Here is a 15,614-nt window from a genome sequence, read left to right on the forward strand (position 1 = left end):
TCTTCTCAAGTCATAACAAGGCAACACCAGCATTAAGATGCAATATTCCACAGATGCTAGTTTTAGCAAGAGCAGTAATAAGTGTCAGAGAGAACATTATCACATGGTAGCGCTTTCAAGTAGAATGTGTCTTTTATCAATCTTTGAAAGTAATTCGTTTGACTTCAAATTTATATGCCACCTTGAAAGGGAAAAATGTGGTTTGTTCTTACCTGTACGGTCAGGAATTTTAATTAGTTTTGCTCTTTTTCTCATCTGGAACATATTTTACTCTTATCCATAGTCAGCAACAGTTGTCCATTTGCTTGTAGATAGAAGAACAACTATTTGGATTTTCCTAAGTGTTTCTATGAAGTTTAAACTTTCTTCCCAATATTTAAAACTACCTACAACACTGTTAGCATAGATGCTATTTACCGAGTGACCAGTGTGCAAAAAAAAAAATAAATAAATAAAAATAACACAGAAACTTCATCAACTTCCTAATTCTTAAAGATTTTAAAACATAATAATGATGATGCAAGCTGTTAATGTGCCTACAGCCAGGTCTGAGAGCTGGGTGTGTGTGAGGAAGTACACATAAGTAATAAGTAGATACACTTACATACTGCTTTGGGAAGTTTCATATTCATACAGACTTATTGTCCAATCCTTACAAGAGCCTGACAAGATTGTCTTAGAAATTGAGATAATATGTTGAGAGAGGAATCTGAGTCAAAATATTTTTTTAAAAAAAGCCCTTATCAGCAAACCTGGACCAGAGTTTAAATCTTGTTTTTCTAAATCTTGTTTTTCTAAATCTGCTGTCCTTTTTGGAACACTATGGATTGAATAAGAACCATAGTGTTTAAAATGGAAAGATGATTTTAAACTGAGGAAACTGGTAATCTTCACGAGAAGAGGCTTGGTCAGCTTGCTAAGGGTAAGAGGACTGATTTCACTTGAAAAGCCAACAGGAGTAAATATATAGGCCATGGCATGAAAGGCAGCATATGCTGGCCTAGTCAGGCCCACTGTGCAGCTCTTACATGGACGGCCCTCTTGATCACCAATCAACACACTGAACTTTTCTGTCCAAATTGGGCAAAATCTGAAAAACTAAGAATAACATGAAAGTCAGAAAAGGAACAAGCATCTTGGATTGCTTTGCTTTCTTTCTTCTTTTTTTTTCCCCCTTTCAGCGTAATCCATTCTCCTTAGGAACCTACTCCTAAAAAGGGGATTTTTTAAATCAAGAGCTAAATTAACCTTTTTGAGACATATAATGACATATAATCTTTGGAACCAGAAAGTGTGAACACAACTTCTCAAAGATCTAATGTCTAAAACTGATTTATATCTAAGGTACTTTATTCTTTCATTCACTATTTAAAATCGGGTATACATTCCTTTTTACATGTGATAGAGTATATACTCATACACGCATTTTTTTAAATCATTCTTTGAAGAATGTCTCATTTATGATTCAACTTAACCATCCTTTGTCTCTTATAAGAAACGAAGTAATTAATGTTCCCTTATGCTGACATTTTATTTCCATTATTTATTTCTTTATTGAGAAAACTTTGTGTCAGGTTTATGCTGGATGAATTTTATAGTTACCATATTATTTATTCTTTACTAAAAACACTCATGGGGTAAAAAAAAAAAAAAAAAAATTAAATCAGTGAATAAATTTCTTTCCCCAAATAACTCATTTAGGTAAAAGACAAAGTTAACATTTGACCCCAAATTCTCTAATTCCCAGTCCCATCACCACTTCACCCCATGTATAAAGGGGTATAATTATACCTACCTCATTAATTCCATAAACACTCTCTAAACTTCAGGTGCCCGGGTTCAGAGCTTCTCCAACTCATCATCTCCTGGAGGCCAGACACTCTAATTGATATCTTCATTTCTCTCCTTGCATGCAGTGTATATGGGTAATCTTTACAGATTATTATTTTTGTCACCATATAGTTAAATAGAAATGTATATATGAATCCAGCAAAAAAAAAAAATAAGAAAAAAGAAACCCACCAAATCCTTTAGATGTTCTGCAGTACTTGGTAATACAGAATACAAAGTACTCACAATACTCTGTACAGTCCGTTGACATCTTAAGAATAATAATTGCTTGTTATTTTCACCATGCATGTAAAGCCTCAATAGCTGGTGGAAAACGTGAATAAAATCACTGGGAATCTTTAGGCTTTGTTTCAACTGGTAGATTCATGAGTAACCTGGTCCTATAAAGAAGGTATCATGAAAGATGTCTATGGTTGAACTCTTTAGTCACATATCACATTTTCTATTGACACACTCATTATATTTTCTAAACACTATTAAGGCAATTCATCTTTTCAGGCCTCAAATTAGCTTCTCCTTCATATTCCATGGGTGTCCTATGTCACCCTCTCCCCCTTCCCAGGGTTCCCCCTCACTCCTCTTCACTTGGTTCCTTTTCCTTTTTCCTCTCCATGATCCAGCCTTTTCTCCTTAGACACCAATTTTATGTCTTTAACTTGGTTGTTTTAATATCCTCTTTGATTCCATTAAAAACAATGTTCAAAAAATTCTCAAATTAATATAATATATTAGAAATTTAGGCCACACTTTCTAATTTAACCTTCATTTAGTCATTGTGTGACTCTATCAAAGCATGTGTGAGGGAAATAAATGAGTTTGGAAGCCAAATAAACATGGATTCTAATCATAATTCTAACACTTTTACCACATGTGTGGCTTTAAGAAAATTATTTTAAGTTTTTCAGCCTCAATTCTTCAGCTGTCAAGATGAACTATTAATACCTATTAGTAAGGCAACTGCAAAGACTAAGTGAGATGAAGAATTCCAAGTACCTTGCTGTGTTAGATTAAGGAAGTTACTATACCTTTCTGTGATTCAATTTACCCATGTATAAAGGGATATAATTATACCTACCTCATTGAATTTCTTAATCTGCTATAATTTGTATAAGTCACAGGAAATGAAACATATATAGTAACTTAAGAATAGTTTTAATCTACCTGGAAAAAATTATATATATATATAATTATATATATATGATATATATATGTATTAAATGTATAAATATATATGATGTATATATGTATATACATGATATACATATGTAATATATAATATAATATTGTCATATATAATCTCATTTCTTTATCTATATAAATATATAAATTTATTTATATTTATATATACATACATATGTGCATAAAGATGATTAAAAACATATACTGTTTATCAAATACATAGAATTGGACATAGTATTCTATTCCTTCAGTCTGAAAGTCACTGCTGTGGCCCAGAGCTAAGCTTTTTCTTAAAGCAAGTTTGGGAATTAGTTGGTCAGGAGGGGCAGAAGAAAGGATTAAATGATGTGTGCAGAGCTTCAGGCAGAGGGGCTTGACTTATGCACAACAGTGGATGATTAGAGGAATAGAGTAGGGAGTATTTACCTAGCTCATTTTCTTATCTTTACTGGAAAGGTGAATTTATTGGAAAGCTCTGTCTGCACAATATCCAACTACTATATATATATATATATATATATATATATATATATATATATATGGTTGAAGTCAAATAAATATTACTCAAATACTTTTGTTGAAACAATATTGACTATATAGAAAACATGCCTGGAATAAAACTAAAATGGAAAAAAAATGGAGGTTTTAAGTTCCAGAGACTGATTTTGAGTCACAAATTTTTGTATTTACAGAAAATATGAAATAACGATTTGGTCAGAATGACTACAGAATGTAATTCGACATTATTTTATTTTTATTTTTTTAAAGAGAGAGAGAGAGAAAGAAAGAGAGAGAGAAAAAAAATTAGTATTTATTTTTCAGTTTTCGGTGGACACAACATCTTTATTTTATTTTATATGGTGCTGAGGACCAAACCCAGCGCCCCGCGCACGCCAGGCGAGCGAGTTACCACTTGAGCTACATCCCCAGCCTCAATTCAACATTATTTAGGAAAAGTTGCTGCTGAATATAACCTCTGCATAAAATATTGGCTGTCTCACTCTTTCTTGTTTTTTTTTTTTTTTAATCTTGTAAAGAAGGCAGTGTTAATTCAATAAGAGTTTACTGGTCATCAACAATTCCCCTGTCTCAGGGTTCTTGTTCCTGGGTCAGGGAGGCTTATAATCTTATTGGGTACAACAAGTGCTATGAAAACCAGGATGGGAAGTCACTGAGCAGGGTCCTGAGAAATGGGGATGTTTATTTAGAGGAAAATTTGAAAGTGAATTCAAACCTGAAGGAGACAACTCAATAAAGGGAAGGAGAGAAACAAGAAGAGGCAGGTGGTGGGGGAAGGGGGATGGATTCTGAGAACAGTCACACAACATTGACAGAAATTTAGAGCTAAAATAGCCCTAAACCGTCATGGTTGATAACTTACATTCCTGTGACTAATACATCTACCCATAGGGATAGACTATCTAGTGTATGGGAAAAAAATCAACAGCTCCTCTTCTTAGCAATTGAAGAGGTGCTGAGTGGTTCAGTGAGTTTCTATAAAAAATAAATTTGTTCATTTCTTTTGAATTTTCAAAGTGTCCTTGATGGAAAGCATGTGGGACTAAGTACATTCTTAACCTGTCCTTTTGCAGAGACATGGGTATTAAGTCTCCCTGTGTTCACTATGGGGGTGTGGAGGTACCATAGTAAAAGCCATAGGTTCAGATTAGTCCAGTGGGTAAGCGATTTTCTTTCCTGAAGTACCTACTAATCCCTACTTCCCAAAGAACTGTGTACAAATTCCCCTGAAGCCAGGCATTTTAAAACAGTTATCTGTGGCTCTTTCTGAGACGTTAGAAGGAGATACTCCTTAGAGGTCAAACTCAGCAGGATGAAATCCTCTGCATGTCAGAGATAGAGTCTCCTGCCTGGCTGTCTTGGAATTAGTTGCCCACGTCCAAGGCTGCTTTACTTAATACAGAAAACCTTATTTGTAGATAAAGCTCAGCTCTCTTCCCAGCTGCTATTTTTAAGCTCAACTCTCCTCTGTTCAACTCATGTACACCTACTTCAAGACCTTTTCATAGGAAACTAGATACACAAAATGTCAATGGCGTCTAAGACACCAAACACAAAATTTTTCTTGTCTTCATTTTCCATACATTTCTTCTATTATTCTCTCCTCTCTCTGGCCTTGTTTCTTCCACCTCCTTCTCGCTTTACTTTTAGTGGTCTTAGGTTTCATTTTAGCATGCCAACACAGAAGTTGTGAATAGAACTTTTATGCCTACGTGTTGTGTAGGTGCTCAGAAGGTCAGTGGCAAGTTGCTATGGTATTAGTCTTGGATCTAGTTTCCTAAATGTTGGTAAGAAGAATCTTGTGACAAGGGCACACCCCCTAGTTGTCATTTGTGGGATCTGTATCTCCAGATTTAAGATAAACTAGAGACATGTTTGGATCCTCAGAGTTCAGGGAAAATGCAGCATGTGATGCAGGGAAAAGAATAATTATTAATAAAGAGAGCTATTAGGTGGCATTGGAAAAAACTAAGCTTTTCAAATGTTTCCTTCATAGAATAAGAGATCATTTAAAATCTCAATTATCCTTTCCAAGTTTAACATATCACCTGTTCTATATCCTGTTTGTCCAGCCCTATCTCCTATTTGTCCAAGTCTTCCAAATTTCTGTCACAAACACTTTCATATAATTTTCCCAACTGCCTTTTTTTTTTTTTTTGGTAACACTTGAGTTCTTGCCCCACATGTAAATGTCCATTGCAGGGCTTACATGAATAGCAGGGTTTGCATGGGGACAATTATTATCTTTAATATTTCCAAAACTGAGTATTCAGAAAAATGGTTAGGAAACTGTATTTATTGTGGTATTGAAAGAAAAAAATCTGGAAACTTCTTTGATTCTTTTGGTACAGAAGCTATGTTTTAGCAATCAGACTAGTAAATTATTACTTTCACATATATGGATGTCATATATCTTTTGCTATTTTCTTCATTCTCCACAGTTTTGACCATGTACTCTGGAGTGGGGGGCAATTCCCCCATGCTGTTTCCCTGTGACTGTGACCCTAAGTCTAGGTTGCACAACTACCTTTCTAAAGAGAAAAGCCTCTGCTCATTTGTAATCCCAATGCATTAGAAAAATGTTAGATCTTGTGAAGAAATTATAGTCCATTTGATGTTTTCTAATATCCTTCCTACCTTTCTCAATTTTAAATTAAAATAAAATGAATCATATATAATGAATGCACAGCTGTCATCTTTTGTGATATTACCTTGATTGTTACTTCAGCATTGAAGAATGTTCCATTTTGTAATTTGCATACCTAAAATTCTTGATAAGATTATACCCTATGAAGATGCGTTGGAAATAACTGTAGCCGTATATAGAAATGGAAATGATACTAAGTTTTTGACACTAGAGTGCTTACTCATAGAAACCACACAATCAATAGCATGTGTTTGTGCTTAGATTTATTCAGTCATTATCACTCCTCCACTTGCCTTTCATGTGCTGAGCAAATATTAAGTGAAGAGTATGAGTTTTTTCACATTACCCTCAATAAGTGGGTTTAACCACAATACAAATCTTATAATCTACCTCTTCAATCTCACTGGCAATGGGACAAATCCAGCAGCTTTAGAGGTAAGCTTTCAAATATACTTCTACTGACAGACTGAAGTTTGTTTTAGGAAAAGTCAAGGCTCTACAATCCTTTGCATTTATTGGAATTTTCTGTTTCCATGGTTTCCAAGAGTTCAATGAAATTAGGCTTTCACTGTTTAGAAGTTCATGATATGAGGATTTGGTAAACTTCTTCTCTCTTGCCTAGATTATACTTAAATCTGTATATTGCTGTTCCTGGATGAGTTTGGGGGCTATTGCTTTGGTAATCTGGCTCTTCCCCTTTAAGCCTTTTCTTAAAAACAAAGGGAAGATATCTCAGATCAGTCTAATGAAACTAAACTAGGGTAAGATTTTGCCATTATGTTTTTAAAACGTACAGTTTTAAAAAAAATTTTATTGAAGAATTGTCAACTGATTATGAATCATTCGAACACTTTAGGTAAATTTTCAATACAGGCAATTAAAATGAAAAGACTCCTTCAAAAGGATTAATAGGAAAACCTAGGCTTGGGGCTCTAGAACCTTTAACAAGGAGGGGTTGTCCTGATAAAATAAGATCTAAAGAATAGACTTCTAGAGACTTTACTTATCTTACAAAAGAATAACAAAAAGTCTTTTGGACATGTTAGGAGTTCTGGAATAGTCTATGTTGAGGCCCAAGGAACATACAAGGAGGTTTCTAGAATGTGGGGAGGAGAACTTATTTGACTATGAAGGAAAATATATGGTTTCTGACTTTACTTTGTAATTGTTATCAGGTTTCTATGAATATCAAAGAAACACATTGTGAGAGAGCGCCAAGTACCTGCTAAGAGTCCAGTCCATATACAACATGCATGAATAAGAAATTGTCAATAAGGTCCCTGAGCCCAAACAAGCCTCTTCATTATCTTGGGGCCCAAACCCAAGATACCCAGCAGTTACCCTTTATGAAGGTAATGACTTTTGGATCCACAGTTATTATCTAAACATGTGGGAAGGAGAGATATAGATAGATAGAAAGAGAGACAGACAGATAATAGGTAGACAGACAGATGAATAAAGTTAGAGCCAGAAAGAGACCCAACAAAAGCATATGGGAATATACCCATGACTACCAGGAGCTGATCTCAATGACTCTAAATTTTTTTTTTTTCAGTAAAGGATACAAAGCTCCAAAGTAAGTAGGTGCGAATTGCACACACCTCGCATGTTTAGCCAGCACCCTGAATTACACTTAAAAAACACTGGAAGCAGTCCAAGGTATGGAGGTCCCCTACTGAGGGATCCTATTGAGTTTGGCAGTGGCAAAGGTTCAGGAGGGAACAATGTAACTGCCATGCTGAAGGTCACCAAGGCATACTCCCCATTGAGAGGTCTGTACTAGGAAGAGCGTCCTGAGCCATCACGCAGCTCCGCTGGCAAAAGTAGCAGCCTACAGATCCAGGACTCCTCAGCTTCGGGTCTGAATGATTGCTTGTCAGGCAGATGTGTTTGTAAACTAATGACTTTCACAGTGTGAAGAGATTGAAAATGAAGCCTAATTGCTTCCACTGATTTAACCCTTGGAATGCTTCCAGGCATGCCGATAGCCATGTGTCTTTAATCATGTGAGTTAATCACCTTCAGGGATACATCAGAAAACAGTGGCTTATAGCAAGTCTGGGAAACACTGCAGTTGTGTTATTAGGTTTACACTACTGGGCTGTCATCTCCTTAAATAAGGACACTGAGAGGTTGGCCATGGTGCCCTTAAACCAGTGTTTGTTAGTAGCAACTGACACAATTACATGGCTCTATAATTCAGAAAAAAATGAATTAATATTTATGCATTTTTAATGACTTAAAAAACTCCTAATGGTAGTGGAGTGAGAGTAACAAGTCACCTTGATCCTTCTAAGGCCACCATGTACTTCAGTCCAGCTCTGGAAGAAAATCAGAATTGGAAAATGGTCTAATCATGAGGCCAGTCTGATTAATACTGACAATTAGCATTGGACTACAGTGCATAACCAACTGATTATGAATCATTTGAGCACTTTAGGTAAATTTTCAATACAGGCAATTAAAATGAAAAGACTCATGATCCTTACATAATGACTTCATTAAATTAATTCAGTTCTGAGGTTGGAAAAAATTTTCTTTTAAAGAAGGGAACCAGCAGAATTTAACTTCCATTCACTTTTGGTTAAAAGAAAACTGGAGGAAACACTTAAAAGATTTAACACACACATACACACACTACATTGCAAACAGCTTATTCTTTTTTGAAAGTGAACTGTGTTGCAGAGGAAGAAAGAACTGAAGGTCAGAGCATGGATTCTATTTGCATGGCTTATTTGGATGAAGTAAATCTTGCCCTCAGTTATATTTTGTATTCAGCTGAGAGCATACATTGTTAAGGTTAAAAGAACTTTATTGTGGAATAATCTGTGAGGAACAGACACTTCAAAGAGATAAATACTTACTTCGGTTACATAAACAATTGACTCAAATCATTTGCTTCATGGTAAAAGACAAAGCTGGAGCCACATCCAAATACTGTAGTATCAGTTGAGTCAGAGGAACAAAGATCCCTTTAGGTGAAATGCAGTCACTCAATCAAAGCAGCAATAGTTTTGTAAAATTGGACAATGGGAATGGAAGCAGAAGATAACTCTTGAGGACTGAGAGAGGGTTGAAATATTCAATGATACAATCAGTTTCCATTATAAGTTTTGAATCAGAAAATCAATTTTATTCTGATTCATCCTATAACACTTAACATATATGTGGTTTTATAGGTTACAAAGTACATTTTTATCTAAATTACACAAATATTCTATAAGCTAGGTCTTATGTGTATTCATAATAGCCAATACCTACAAGCAGTTGAGAACTTATAAGACTCTGTTACCTTTTGATTTGCTTCATTCCTCTCACAATGTTTAAAGGCAAGAGAAAGTTCTCAGATAGTTAAAGTATTATAATTTGTCTAAAATCACAGGTCTAGTGATAGCCATAAAAAAACTAGGTTTTGAGCACTGTCCTCTGACTCTTGTTGTTTTTTCTAGAAACTATCTCTTGTCCCTCCCATTTCTTAAAAGCATTTCTTCTACTTATTTAGTAATCTTTTTTTCAGAACTGATTCTTAACTTCACTGCACTCTGTACTAGGTGTCTTGAAGTGAAAACCACATTAAATTCTAGATTATATCTGATGATCTTTTTTTCCTTTTACTTTACATTTTCTTTCCAATCAGACTGCTCTCTCAAAACATGCACTGCAGTTTCTAGCACAGAACTTAACCTTTTCAGCAGAGAGTAAACTGTACCTGTAACTGAGCTCACATCTCAGCCCAAGCTCTACTATTTGAAGGCAAGAAGTCAAGGAGAATAAGGGATAAGTGAAAACATGTAGAATGTAAGGATTCGTTCACCTCCTGACATTGGTGAGCTCCTTCTAACATATCATTTCTCCTGCCAAGCATGAAGGCAGCTGTGAAGCCTTCCCAGCTATTGAGGTGGTAAGACTGACCAAGCATACTCATCAGCTAAGCAACTTTCTTCTGGGCTTAAGCCTCATGTGACACAAGAAAATTACAAGTCAGCGAACAATATGGATTTTGGGAATCATCCTCGCTTAGATGAAATGGAAATGTTAAATCCAGAAACTTAAAAAATTACTAGAAGAAAAGAGGGCTTGTCTATCTTCACCAAACTAGCTGCTTTGTGGAGAGATGCCTCAGTGACACCTTAAAGATGCTTCTCTTTAGAAGCAGTGTGTATGCATGAGCGCATGTGCACAGCCTATGTGTACGTGTTCGTATATATTTCAGGATGGTTTCACCATTTCCCTTCTTCCTTTCAATGGAACTTGTTTCTTCTCATCTCTTGCCCCTTAACTTCTCCTTGGTTTCTTGTCCCCAGATAGTAGGACTTAGGCTGAAGTGCTAGCTCAATCAAATACTGACAGGTTTGCTTATCTGTCAGATTCAAATCAAAAGGGTCTGACACCCAGGACTGTTTCCACCAAATGTTATCATGTGCATGAAGGTGCTCTGTAGTGTCAGAAGTAACACAGACTGCTTCTCTCCAGATCTTACATAAAAGAATGCAGATGAAAAAACGAGCCTTGGAGGTGGTCTTTTGGGGGAAAGAAGTCTCGGAATTCCCATCACCTTTCTTTTATTTCTCTCTTCAGATCCCGATGAGTCTCCTAGGCACTGGCACTCTGTGTGTCTGGCCCACGTTTCAGGTCAGATCTCAAGTTCCCTGTTGGCAGTGTCTCTGCTTCATTCACCTACACATTCCTTATAAAGACTATGACACATAGCTAGGTTCTAGAAGGGAGAAAGTTTAGTGTTTGCCTGCTGTGCCTTGGCAAAACAGATATATTAGATCTCTTTTCATTTAGCTTTCTGATATCAGCTTCCTTACCTTACAGTCAGACATTGAAAAGAGGTGTTCTTGGCACTAGCAAATAGGCCTTCCTTCAGCCAGTCAGAATTTCTGGAATTTTTGTTCATGCATCTAATTGTAGCAATCTTCAGGCTAACTGTAGCTCCTTCTCAAGGTCCGGTTGATGTGGGAGTCAGTTTCTCCTAAAACGTGTAGATTGTACAGTGAAATTTTAATGCTGGTTCCACTTCTTACCAGCTGCAATACTGACCTCAAGATTAAATTTCTCTGAACCTCACTTATCCATCTGTCATATCCATTATACAGCGACTATATAAATAATGGAAAAATGTTGAAATGCCCAGTGCCTACCTACAAGAACCTTCCAGTCACTATTTACTCCCTTCCTCTCTTTCTGTTATTGCCCCTCATTCCCACAATTGTCACTCTTCACAAACCTTTCAGTTTATAATATCTTTTCAGTTACAAACTCTTGAACTCATCACTAACAATATTTTCACTTCTATTGTCCTAGTTGGCTTCAACTCTGAGCTCCTCCCCTTCCCTGGGTATTCTAACCATGACGTCAATGTCACTGACCCTTTGGATGTCCTCTCCAACTCCAAAGATAGACTCTGAATGTGATATCCATGGAGGTCTGACCTTACAGCTGATTAGCGCAGATTCTGTTCCTTCACCCCTGTTGTCCTCCTCCAGTTGCTTCACACGAGAAAAGAAGTATGGTTTAGCACTAACTGAAAAAAATAAATGAAAGGAAGAATATTGGAGGTAGTTCTAAAAATTAATGTTTTATTGTTAACTGAGTGGTTAGAGAGGAGGAGGACTAATTCAATAGCCTATCTTGAAGTAAAATTAGGAAATTTCACTTTATTCTACTACTTCCAAATGTGTTTTCATTCTATAAGGTCATCCTCATAGCATCCTTTTTGATGTTTGACAACACTTACCTCTATGAACTTACAGTGTCTAGTATTCCTAAATTGTTACTGTATCCCTTATTTTCTCCGATCTGCTATTGTTTATTAAACATAAGAGTTCACCTTGAGTGTGTTTTCAAAATGATAAATTTTATAGTTAGTTACTTGAGAGTGCCATCTTGCCAAGCATAACTTTGACTTTCATCAAGTTCTGTAGCCTCCCAAGTTAGCTGCTCTCCTTTTCATAAATGTCTCCAGGTTTTCTGGTAAGAAAACTCTTTCTAATTAAATATATCTTTTTTATAGTTAAGAAGCCCAGACTAGAAATATTGAAGATGACCACTGTGTTTTGGTTCTCTGTAATAATGCTCTGTATCTAAACTGTCCATAATTCAATATCTTTTCTATTTTTTACTCTACCTTTCTACTTCATCTTTTGTTAATTAGAGCCTAAAATTATTCTTGAGTATCAGTACCTCTGCTTTTGAAGCATTATCCAATACCAATTTCATTCAAATATAGTCCCAATATTTTGTAGCACATATTCTCCAATTTAACAAGCGCATTCTTAAAATTCCTCTTATATACACATGCCTTCCCATCACTTACCATTTGCCAAAATCTTTTCCCAACCTGGAATTCTTTTCTCCTTTGTCTCTTCCCGCCTCACCTCCTCACTACCCAAGCCCAGCCTTTGCTACCCAAGCCCAAGCCCAGTCTTTGCCTGTCTTATTCACCATTATACCCCGTGTGTAGGAAATTTTCTGGCACATGACAAGTTCTCAGCACATATGTATAAACTCAATAATTGACTGTCCTTCAAAACCTACTTCAAAGCTTATCCATTTCTTATCTATGCTATTTTCTTTGAAAATATTCATTTTTGTTTTCACTAGCAGATTTTGAAGTCTTGAAAAAAGGAATCCGTACCTTGTATTACTTTGCATCTCTCAGAGCAGTGTAATAAAATGAGGGAAGTAAATACCAGGCTTGAGGGGTGAGGTTACACAGATATGATTTAGAAAGCATATATAATAGTCACCTGCTATTGGTCAGGAACTGTTCCAAAATCTGAGATGATAATCACTGGACTCTAGATACACATTGTCACTACCTTTATAGCTTGTGTTGATATATTTAAATTCTCTGAGTTTTAGGCTCCTTCTCCAGAAACTAAGAGAATTAAAGTAGGTTAGCTCTAATGTCTTTTCCAATTTCTGTTCTCTGAAATTTAAATATTTATTTAGATATTGATGAGTGGCATTCAGTAAGTACTTAATGATTCAATAATACAGTCTTTACCCCTACAATCTCTGATTATTGTCTAAAATAATAGGGTCTATTTTCAGTTGCTTTTAATGTGTTTATCTATTCAACAAATGTTTGTTGAATATTCCTATATGAGAAGCAGGGTAATCAAAATGCTATAGATACACATCAATGAACAAGACACCATCCCTAAATTATTCTTGAGTATCAGTACATATTCCCTGCACTCTGAGACACTGCTTCTCATATCATAATGAGATGGCTAATCCAGTGACCAAATGTAATTAAATTTCTTTCATAGAAGAAAAGGAATTTTGTTAAACATCTCACCCCAAATCTAGCTAGCTGTTGTCATCATATCTACTAACCTATTATTTACATTGGAAGAAGTTTAAAAGAAATTAAAAAGCAAAATATGCCCTAGAAGTACAACTTACTTGAGACTTCTCTAAGTCAATGGTTTTAAGGCTGGTCTAAATGGACACTATATTAGAAAAGGATAGGGGACAGTATTAAGCAGAGTTTCAGTGATCCATTCCCTATATTTAACTAGAACAGCTCCATTTGCAAACTTTTTTATGGAAAAATTTATGCTGCTAATGGAAAGTTTTGATGCCTGCTGTTCTAGGTTACTATTTGGAATTAACAACAAAATAATAGATTTGTGTATAATTTAATATGACTGATGAATCTATGCTCAATATGTATTTTAATGTAGGTGAAATGTAAGACAGTTATCCCTTGTGAGGCCAAGGGATCATGATATTGAAACTCTCCCAAATCCTTCAAGGAATCTAGTGAAATGGCATTTAAATATATTTTACTGTTGCATTTGGACTTCCAGAGAGCTCCTGGTACTGTATATTTCTTGGTGATGGCAGTTTCATACTCATTACACTTACCAATGTATAATTTGTGTTTAAAGATAGCATCTTGGGGGTCACTGTTTTGACATCCTTGAATACTCATACACTGTGCTACTCCAAGCAAAGTGTCTTTGCACACCCTTTCGATTTTCAGTAGTTGAAAAGCAGATTCAATCTATATTCCAAAGATAAATTTCATTAACAATATAAGTTCAAAAGTAACTTTCTTATAAAGCTCAATGCCAGAAAGCATTTTATAAATTATTTAATATTATCTCTGACTTACCAAGGACTGAAAAAAATTAGTATTTTCCATGTTTGGTTATGAAGCAAAAAGATTAAGGAGAGAGGAAGACTATGCAATTTATACAAAATAAATAGAGTGTAGCCTGTCTGTATTGCGGGAAATTTAGTACAGATCTCCTAATACTAAAATGACTCATTTACATGCCAAATGTAAAATAATCATCAAAGACATTTGATAAGAAATAATCACCATATGGTTGTTCATAAGATATTACACAATCCAATTCACTAATATGTGGGAGTAATGACCTCTCCTTGGCCAGTCCTAGCTTTGATTTACTTCTTGACAATGATACTTCCCCCATCCAGCTTTATAGAGATATACTTAACAAACAAAAATTATATATATTTACAATGTACAATGTGATGTTGTGACACATGTATACATTACGAAATAATTACAAGTTGAGCTAATTAATAGATCCATGCACCACATATAGTTACTTGTTTTCCTGTAGTGAAAGCATTTAAGATTAATTGTGACCCTCTTCCTAATATTCATGAATTCAAGGTTGGAAGGAAGACTCTGATACCTTTGTACCTTTTATTCCTCAAAATCTTAAAATGTGGTTTAGCTGGCATTATGTCACAAGCCTTTGAAACACTCAACTGTCCTGAGATTGTAGCTAGAATGTTTTGTCCAAGATATTTTCCATAGAATCCTATTATGTCAGCTGCAGGCCCTGTCTCAAACCATCCTTGTGTCTTGGTCTCCAAGAAGCTGTTTCTCCTGACCCAGCTCTGAAGACTGGTCATGTTTTTTTACTTTTTGTCTATAGCCGCAGTTGTGTTAGCCTAAAGGAGCTGCAAAAATTATCTTTAGCTAATGCGTTTTTTTTTTTTTTTTGACAAGTATAGACAGCTTATCTAAAGTAGGAATGCTTTATACATTCAATGTTAGAGTGTACTGACATTTTGTAAATATCTCTTTTGAATTAGCAAAACTAAGAAAATTGGGGGTAGCTTTTGGGGGCACATTTAGTTTCTGGGGTGAATAAATGATGACCAATGTTCTCTTCTTATGGAATCAAGTCAGGTTAAGAATTAGTAAAACTTACTTAAAATCTGCTTTTTTTTTTTTTTTTTTTCCTAGCCATAACATTCTTCTCTATGAGGATGGGCATGCAGTGGTAGCAGATTTTGGAGGTGAGATTTCCAGCAATATTCCAAATGAAATCAGTTTCTCTTTTCTTTCCTACTTGGTGCCAAATATGGTGCAAAAAAAATCTGAAAATTGATTTTACACTCACAGATATACTTATCT

The 15,614-nt window shown here is 35.4% G+C and overlaps 1 protein-coding gene across 1 annotated transcript in view; it reads left to right on the forward strand.

Annotated features, from left to right (window-relative positions):
* The window catches only part of Tnni3k (TNNI3 interacting kinase), a 291,075-nt gene that overhangs the window by 170,063 nt on the left and 105,398 nt on the right, over window positions 1-15,614 (forward strand). The window contains exon 18 of the mRNA XM_071617944.1: window positions 15,444-15,496. Within this exon, the coding sequence (XP_071474045.1) occupies window positions 15,444-15,496 (53 nt within the window). The remainder of the gene's footprint in view (window positions 1-15,443; window positions 15,497-15,614) is intronic.

The sequence above is a fragment of the Marmota flaviventris genome, chromosome 10 (assembly GCF_047511675.1).
Source record: "Marmota flaviventris isolate mMarFla1 chromosome 10, mMarFla1.hap1, whole genome shotgun sequence".
Lineage (NCBI taxonomy): Eukaryota > Metazoa > Chordata > Mammalia > Rodentia > Sciuridae > Marmota > Marmota flaviventris.